Source organism: Anas acuta, chromosome 2 (assembly GCF_963932015.1).
Source record: "Anas acuta chromosome 2, bAnaAcu1.1, whole genome shotgun sequence".
In the NCBI taxonomy this organism is placed as follows: Eukaryota; Metazoa; Chordata; class Aves; order Anseriformes; family Anatidae; genus Anas; species Anas acuta.
Genome location: NC_088980.1, coordinates 123,514,104 through 123,524,032, shown reverse-complemented (window position 1 = coordinate 123,524,032; position 9,929 = coordinate 123,514,104). Strand labels below are relative to the sequence as shown.

The window sequence follows — 9,929 nt, the reverse complement described above, 5'->3', positions numbered from 1 at the left end:
GTATGTATGCATTTAGTGACATCTAGTAAAGAAATAGTGTGTTTTTATGGGGCTGAGAGAAGTACATGAAAATCTTTTTGGGTGAGGTTTGATCCCATATCCAAATTTCTCATTGCTGCCATTGGAATTAAGAATACTTATTGCAAAGATTCAAAGATAAAAGACAGAACCTTAGCATAGCTGAAATACAGGCAATAGTTTCACTGTGATCACTACAGTTTCTCTTGGCAAATGCCAGTGTTCATGTCAAAATTGAGAAATAGCAGTTTCAATGCTGGTTTGTATTTCTAATGCTCTAGTTTTGATAAAAGGTCTGTGTTCTGTGCAGGAGAAGTGTCTGAACTACTAAACTTTGTTGTTTCATTATACAATTTAAGTATAAATGAAGCTTTTTAAAAAGGATATTTAACCAAAGTCCACATCAAATCTGAGATAAACCTTTTTTAATTAGCTGTCAAGTTAGGATAGATATAGTTTTGATGTTTTTATAAGAAAAGGTCACTAGGAGTCTACCATGATCTCTGTTGGAATTTATTGATAATGGGTAGGAAACAAACTGTTGTTATAATCCAGACAGGTTCCATGGGGAATTCAATAACAAGGTATTCAAAAAAAAAACACACTTTAACCACTGATTCATAATATATTTATTTTCCATAGCTTCTATATAAACAATATTAGAGGGGCCACAAACTCGAAACAACTATGTTGGCTCAGTTTAAGAATAATTTTTTTATCTAATCTGTTATTGTACTATTCAGTCATGGTCCCACATAACATGCTGAAATCTCTAAATCGGAGAGATATAGATTTGAATAGTGGAGTATTCAGTGGATGAGGAATTGGCTAGACAGCAGCACGCAGAGAGCTGCAGTCAGCAGCTCTATGTCCACGTGGAGGTCGGCGATGAGTGGTGTCTCTCAGGGTTACATCTTGGGACCAGTGCTGTTTAACATCTTTATCAATGACATAGACAGTGAGATTGAGCACACCCTCAGAAGATGGCAGATGACACCAAGCTGAGTGGCACAGTCAACATAACAGGAAGAAGGGACGCAATCCAAAGGGACCTGGACAAGCTTGAGAAGTAGGCCCATATGAACTGCATGAGGTTCAACAAGTCCATGTGCAAGGTGCTGCACCTGGGTCAGGGCAATCCCAGACATGAGCACAGTCTGAGAGAAGAACTCATTGAGAGCAGCCCTGCAGTAAAGGACTTGGGGGTTCTGTTGGAACAAAGCTTCACATGAAACAACAGTATGTGCTTGCAGTCCAGAAGGCCAACTGCATCCTGGGATGCATCAACAGAGGAGTGGCCAGCAGGTCAAGGGAGGGGATTGTACCCCTCTACACTGTCCTTATGAAGACACACTTGGAGTGCTGTATCCAGGTCTGAAGCCCCCAGCACAAGAAGTATGTGGACCTGTTAGAGTAACCACAAAGATTATCAGAGGTCTGGAGTACTTCTCTATGAAGAAAGGCTGTGAGAGCTGGGATTGTTCAACCTGGAGAAGAGAAGGGTCCAGCGAGACCTCATTGTGGCCTTTCAGTACTTAAAGTGGGCTTACAATAAAGATGGATAGTGATTTTTCACATGGGTAGATAGTGATAGGACAAGGGGTAATGGTTTTAAACTAAAAGATTAGTTTAGATGTTAGGAAGAATTTTTTCATTCAGACAGTGGTGAGGCACTGGGACAGGTTTCCCAGAGAAGCTGTCGATGCCCCAACCCTGGAGGTGTTCAAGGCCAGGTGGAATGGAGCCCTGGACTAGCAGGAGGTGTCCCTGCCAAAGGCAGAGGAAGTGGAACTGGATGGTCTTTAAGGTCCTTTCCAACCCAAACCATTCTATGATTCTGTGATTCTGTGAAAATCAAATGAGAAAGTACAAATGTCTTGCTGTGAAGATGGTTGTTACTGTCAGTATATTATATATTTAGACTGTGAATGGGAAGGTACATTTTAAAATAGATCTGATTTATATTACAAATACTTCCAAATTTTGACATTTGAATAGACTGATTTGTCACTGCTGAAGCAGATTTAATGTAACTGGCAGTATACTGCAAAAAATTCCAAGGCTCATCCTTCAGTTACCTTACAAAAATATGGTTTAAGTTTAGTTTGGGATTATCCTGTTTTATGCTCTAAAGACCTTGGTAACCAAAGGGAGAGAGCCCTCAAAATCAGGCAGTCAAAAAATGCTGAAAACAGGAACTCTTCTGCATTCTTTAAATCTCATGACATTCATCTAACGGTTATCCTCTTGGAATAAGATAGCACTGGCTGAGCCAGGAGCACATATGGTATCAGCTGATTTGACCTGTCAAATTTTTTTAAATGTATACAAAAAAAAAAAAAAAGCTTAAAATCTAACTATAAGCCCTAGTGAAACTTTAACGTTCCCATTTAACTCAAGTAGAAGATTAAGATAAGACTTTGTTATTTTTTATCACTTTGTTATTACTCTTAGTATTGAAATGTTCAAATCTGTCATATTTATAAAAAACAAAACAAAACAAAAGAAAACAAAAAAAAAAAAACAACAAAACAAAACCAAAACCAAAACAAAACAAAAAAAGAACATCCATTTGTATATGCACAAATCCAGAAGAGTTTTTTTTTTTTTTCCATTGGTAGAGAAGGATACCATTGGATGAGACTAGAATGGGTTACAACTCTAAAAACAGCTGGGTTTCCACCTGAATTATTATTGAAGCCAAAACACATTCCATATTTCATTTGATTCTGCTTTTATTATCAGCCATCAAAAGCCAAACATTTTCTAATAAAAATATAAATATGTGGAATATACTGTGAGGGATATAAAAAGCACATATAGACTTCAATATGAAATGATTTTCTAATGTTGTACTCTAGTTAAAACCAGAGCAGATTAGTTAGGTGCTGTACTAATGAGCAACAAAAAGGCTATGTCTTTAACTACAGTTAAATTCTCATTTACTATGAGAAAAACATAAGTGAAATTTGATCGAGTCATTCTTAGAACACACCTCTCACAAGAAAACCCTGTTGCTGTTGTGTATTGAAAATAACCTCTCTTGGCCTTGGTACGTATTCATTTACAGTGTTTTAAATCAACTGTAATATAAACTTGTAAACAAAGGAACATATCTATTATAGGTAAATAAGGCTGGATCTCTGATAAAAAGTAATCCTTTCAAATCATGCATTTTCATAGGATGTTCTTGCTTAATATCCAGCTTTATTCAAGATATCTCATTGCAGTATCATGTTGTGCCTGGTTACCAGCATGATCATGTATAATGGTATTGGTAACCAAAGACAAACCAGCCTTGGCAGTTTCCCAGGATGAGTAATCACTCTTCATGTCACAATTTGTTATCCCTTCAGCTTGCTCCTTTTCTGTGGATGAATCATTACTACTAAGCCCGTCATCTGAACAGTCTGGTGTGGAGACTGGATACATACTCTTCTATACTTGCACTGCACTAGCATGGCTACTTCCAGAATTGTACCACATATCAGATCAGTGTGAAAAACAAAACAAGTAAGCTAACAAAAATAACAAAACCCACTATTTACTATTTTTTCCTCCAACCTGGAAAAAAAAGTCTTCACTTCCAATCCAGCTCACCCTGTGACCACTACAAAAAATTGTAAAAAACTGCAAATATGTTAACAAAAGCAAACCTATTGTGAGTGTGCTGCAATACTTCAGTGAGTACTGCTGCAAGAATTTTTAATCTCAACCCAAAGTCACTGTCAAGAAATGTCACATTTGTTTCTTGTAATAGCAGGAGAATCCTACAGAAAGCTTGTGGCTGAAACTATACCAGGTCCATATTTTATTTGTATGACAGGAATTCTTGTTCCATGCATCTTTTCCTCCTCCCACACTTCCTTCATACCATTTATTACAAAACCAAGAGCTGATTACACGGCTATGCAAAATATGTATATCTTTCAAAAATATACTGCCAGTCACTTACTCAGATAACTGGATAATAAACAGATATTAACAAAAAGCAGTAAGTGACTAAAAAGACAATACACTGACTGCATCGAGTGCATCGATTTTATGATTGAATGATAATCACAGACTTCAGCATGTGTCTGTCAGCAGAATTCCAAGCCCACTGGTAGATAAAGCAAATGTCCAGTCTTCCTGATTGCCAATTTACTTCAGATGCACTTAGGTGCAGGGAAGATACACTAACAGGAAAAGACTAACCAAACTTTAATTTTTTCACTAATTTCCAGGTCTGTTCTTCCCAAGCACATAAACAATTTAAGATCCTTGGACCTTGGAATGAGATCCTGTAGAAGTGCTCAGCATGTTCATCTGACAGAGTGTGGTGGTGTGAAACAACATATTTGAGAGGCAGGAATGTCAACATGAGTGGAGAATGAGGAAAAGGGTTTATCTGTGGCTTTCATGTGAGTCAAGACACCTCTTACTCATCCAACGCATCTATTTTTAAGCATCATTCTGGGAAATGAGTTTACAGCTCCTCAAGGATTACTTCAAAACATTTCCCATAAGGCACACAGTGCTCTCAGAGCTTTTACATACAAGAAAAGTATGTTTGGAGTATATTTGTTGACACTGGGGCAGAGCCCGTTGTGGTTTAACCCAGCAGGCGGCTAAGTACCACACAACTGTTTGCTTACACCCCCACTCTGTAGGGATGGTGGAGAAAACAGGGTGGGGGGTGGGGGGAAGGTAAAACTCATGGGTTGAGAAAATTGGGGAAAAAAAAAGAAAGAAAAAAAGAAGAAAAGCAGCAAATAAAGAAAAGAATGCACAAAACAAGTGATGCACAATGCAATTGCTCACCACGTGGCCCCTGATGCCCAGCCAGGTCCCAAGAAACAGTGGCTCCTCCTGGCCAACTCCCCCTACTTTTATTGCTGAGCATGAGGTCATAAGGTATGGAACATCTCTTTGGTCACTGGGGTCTGGGGTCAAATATCCTGGGTGTGTCCCCTCCCAGTTCCTTGTGCACCCTCAGCCCCCTTGCTGGCAGCACAGCACAAGGAACAGAAAAGACCCTGATTCTGTGTAAGTACTGTTAGGCAAAAACTAAAACATCGGTGTGTTATCAATGTTGTTTTCTTCCTAAAACTAAAACTCAGCTACTCTGAAGAAAATTAACTCTATCCCAGCTGAAATCAGGACACAGTTATCATGCCAGCTACTGAAGGTTTTTTGTTTGTTTGCTTGTTTTGTTTTGTTTTGTTTTGTTTTACTCCAGTCTGGCTATAGACAAGAGCAAGGAAAATATGAATGGGGACATTAAATAACATTTGAAAAACTAATGGGGTAAAAGAGGTTGGGAAAATAATCAAACATATAATTTCTGACCACAGGAAGAGAAGAAAGGCATGGCAATATATTCAGTCATGATGTATACTTTACAAAGATAATTTAAGAATCCACTATGCACTTAAGTATTGTGTTTTAATATGCTTCATTTTAAAAGTACCAAAATCAAAATATGAAACATTTTGTTTTGAACATCTGAATGCAAAGTACAATGAGCAGAAACCAGAATAAAATAAATCAGAGCTTTTCCTCAAGCCTTCACTGTGGTTGGGACTTCCTGCAACAGGGGAGGAAACACACTGATGAAGAAGGGCTATCACAAGATATTGAGAGGTATTGTCACAGGAGAGAAGATATCATGGCAATTTCAGGGTGGTTTAAAAACTATTTTTGCCTTCACGTACCAGAAGTACTCCTCACTTCACTTAATCTTATCCTGCTCCATTCCACCAAATTTTTACATCTTCCAAAGAAAAATGTTAAAAATATCTGGTCTAAGTTAGAGACTCGTTACTTGTGCTCTGACCAGTTGTAATCAGCCCTGGGGGACAACTGCTCTACCACAATTTATTTATGCTTGTGCTCTGTCCAGACGCTCACAGATGCGTCAGTTTGAAAACGATGCTGCAAAACACAAGAAGAGTTTCTGAGCCTTTTTGAGTCAGAAATGACTCAAAAAATGACCTTTTTTACACCTTTACCATTTTTTTACATCCTTTCCACCACAGACAGACAATATATTAGGGATTAATTTTGGCAACAGTTATTTTCTGTTCTAGTATCTTGAGAACTGATAAACCGATAAAAAATGAAGTCCCCTTCATTTAACACTACCCAGCCCTCTACTAAGTCACTTGGAAAATTTCTTATTTACAACTTCCACTGGTAAAAGCAAACTGATGGCAGAAGTAGTTCAGAGAACTTTCATATCAGAGAAGCACAAACAGAAATAGCTGTTTTTCCTGCTCATTAATTGTAAAGAAGACAGTGTCATGCTAAAATTTATTAAAATTAGGTGGAATTATTTTTTATTTAAAAAAAAAAAAAAGGCCTGGAGAACTTCCAGAGGCTTTTAGCTAATCTTTCAATGCACGGAGTGGTTTTACAGCTAAGCAAACTAAACTATTCAGCTGGTTGGCAACTAGGTAAAGTAAATTCTCTCTTCCTTTCTGGATAAAGGGTCAAACAATTTTGGAAAATCTTCAGTGAAACAAACATTATTTCCAACTTCATGTGTGCAACATAAAGGTTTTTTTAAGTAAGCAAAATCTAGACTTCCTAATCTTTTTAAAAAGGTATACCAGCATACTCTAGGTATCACTTTAATTGTCCAAAGACAATTATTAAATTTTAAGGAGTATATGCAACAAAAAGTGTAATGATTTCCAATAATGTTTTTAGTAGCTTCTTCTCCCTTTTGTGAGGTGATTTTGTGATAAACATTCTTGACATATAAGAGAAGTTTAGTCCCAGATCACTAATGAAATCTGAAAACAAAAGATATGAAATCCCACTGCTGGAAAATCAATATCAAAACTCCTAAAGTTTTAGTGATGTTGTTTTACAGCCCATAGCTTCGTTTCTCATCATTTCAGTCTAAGAATTGTATTTCTCTAATCAGTCAATTCCATCAGGGCAGTATAAAGTGACCCTATCTGACTGTAAAGGATAGATGATTGCCAAGAACTACAAATAAATAAATAAATACTTTTTTTAAAAAGTTCCTTTAGTTGTTCACTTTTTTCATGGTATTGTGTCTTTCTGCAGCCAGTAAACACTGGTGTTCAGCACCGAAGAAGTCAGTATATGTTACATTTATACAGGCATAATTTAGCCTAATAAAAAATTTCCTGTTTAGTTGTGTAGAGTTTAAGATTCTTTTTCCAATAAGATATTATTGCTTATTTGAAAATGTAGGCAGAATGCCTTATAAATCTTTTACACCTGCATTAATATGAAACAAAACATAAATAGCACTTTAAAAAATACACTTTTACAAGGCATATATTTAGGAGTATAAAATTATTGACAACTCTCTAACAGGACTGAGAATCTTTTAATGAAGGTGCTTCATCCTTATAAAATTAATAAAGGTATACAATTACAGATAATATTAGAGCAAACCATTATGATTTTATGTGGCTGAAATGAATATACAACCAATGGGATGTGTCTAAGAAAAAGTACCTAACTGAGCTAAAGAAAAAAAAAAAAAAAAAGAGGAAAAGAAGAAAAAGAGGGAAATAAATAAACAAATAAATCACCACATGGATTAATTCATGGAAGCTAAACATATAAATGTTCTGGAGAGATGAGGAGCAGGAGTCCAGGGAGGTGCTGCTCAGTTGACCTAGCAGTCATTAGTGAATTCCTTCTGTGACATCTGGTAGAGACATTCAGTAAATTTTGATAAGACCCATTGTAAAGGATACTTACTCAAAACCAAATGCCAGCCCTTTTTATTTACATCAATAGTTCAGTGTACAGGACCTGTGACCAGCTGAATGTCTGAAAAAGAAACTGAGTCTTACTGAGATCAAAGAAGTACACAGACAATCGTTACTAGCATTTTTGAGGTAGAAGGAGTTGAACATACATATTTTTTTCCATTAGATTGGTTTATTTTCCTTCTGGTTTATTTTCCTTCTCCTTGACTACAAAAATTACCACTCATGTCCTTCCCATAACTTATTTTTCCTCCAATTCTATCATGACTGCAATCCATTATTACCACAGATACAGTAAATTTGTTTTGAGCTCTCTCTCTTATCACTTAATTCTATTTTCCATTATGGAAGCAATTACGAGATCAGAAATCACCTGACAGAACTCCCAGTACAGTTAATGGGAGTTTATAATGGATTTCAAAAGGAGCTGTGACCAGATGACAACTTGCGATCTTAAAGAACGTGTACTGATCATTTTGTCCACATTTGGTTTTATTGTTTATTTATATGTACTCATTGTTTATATTGGCTTTTCTCCCTGCCACCCTTCCACTTCAATTTCATTACCTACAATGCATTCATGACTTTTAGATCTTGGATCCAAGATGGGACTGAGGTTTATGGAAACCTGGAGCTGGTTCAAATACAAATAGTACTAGATCCAGGATCTGTCTGAAGAGGATTGACAAAAGCCAATGGTTAGTTTTCAGGTCATGGCTTTGGTCAGCACACAGCCATGGAAACATTAGGTCTGGCACAAGTGAAAGGGGTTGGTTCACAACAGTAGCTGGCATAGATCCACTATCAATAGAACAGGCCCTGATGGCCTGATGATGAGCATACTGTCCATTAAGTAGTCAAAATGGAGATGTTCTCACAACCAGACACTATAAAGCCTCACAGAGCTTTAGGTATTCAATAAAATCCTGAGTGAGTCAACTGAAGGGCAGAGCAAAAAAAAGTTGCAAAAAAAGGGACAAATACATGAGCAGCATGTGCCTACATCAAGATGTCTGGCATGTCTAGAAGCAACATCATTAGATGGAAAAAAGAATTTTCCCTTTCAATGGGCCACATGAAATCAGTGTATAAATAACTTCAGTACAGGGAGATACCAAACTGACCTCCCTTCACCTGTAAAACAACACCCCCCTACATACTGCATGTCAAGAAAGTTACTGACCTCTGTGAATTACAATGGTATTTCTACAAAGCAAAACAAAACCTTTCCTCTTCAAATTCTAGGTTAAGTGTTCCCACCTTCAGTTTTGTTCCAACATGCAGCACAGCAATTACAGATGTAAAATGATAAATTAGGAGGATGAATTTTTTTATTGTAAAAGATCTGGGACATTCCCATCTGAAGATATGAGGTATAGAGTCAAGGATCCCCACTAATAACATTCCCCCAGTCTCCCCACCCATATATTGCATAAATTAAAACTATTAATATAAATTAAGACAAGACCATGGGTTATGTTATGTAATCTTGTTCCACGGCACCTTTTTGTCATCAGGTATTTCAAACACACAGTTTGAAAAGAAGCTGCTATATTTGATAATTCAATAGCGTCAAAATAATGCAATAAGCTTCAAAAGTCTAGAGCCCACTTATAAAGAATTCAGAGAGATCTAATTATCACTGCTTTGCGCTATCAATCAATATGCCACAATGCAGCATCCTCTGTCTTAGTAGAGTTGCCTGGGAATAAGGTTCACTGTTTTGTGTGCTACTGACATAGGTCTTGAACAATGTAGGTGGTGAAAATTGCCATATGGTCAATATTAAATGAAAGTTGCTCTGCTATAAATCAAAGAATGGTGTTGGCTGTCATCACTGGAAATACACAATCACTTTCCAAAAGGGTCAAAGGACACTACTTGTTTTGGTTTTGCACTGGGCTACAGCTCAGAAACTAATTTCCCAATCCTCTAACACACACACAAAAAAAAAAGTATTAAAATTTACAGTGGTAGATTAATCACCATATCTATACATTTTTTCCACCTTTTCCCATAGTCTTGTACATTAGCTCTAACTAAATCTCATTCTTCTGAAATATACCCATATGCCAGTCACTCAAAGTTATTCTGTGGAATAGAAAACTTCAAAACAGCATATAAAGAAAGGGATTATTTTATTAAGTCAACAATTTCAACTTCAAGTCAATG

General features: G+C 36.7%; 1 protein-coding gene across 1 annotated transcript in view; it reads right to left on the bottom strand.

Moving 5' to 3' along the window:
* Window positions 1-634: 634 nt before the first annotated feature.
* C2H8orf34 (chromosome 2 C8orf34 homolog) overlaps window positions 635-9,929 on the bottom strand; it is a 188,309-nt gene continuing 179,014 nt past the window's right edge. The window contains exon 14 of the mRNA XM_068672046.1: window positions 635-1,423. Coding sequence (XP_068528147.1) covers window positions 1,359-1,423 — 65 coding nt within the window. The 3' untranslated portion in view covers window positions 635-1,358. The remainder of the gene's footprint in view (window positions 1,424-9,929) is intronic.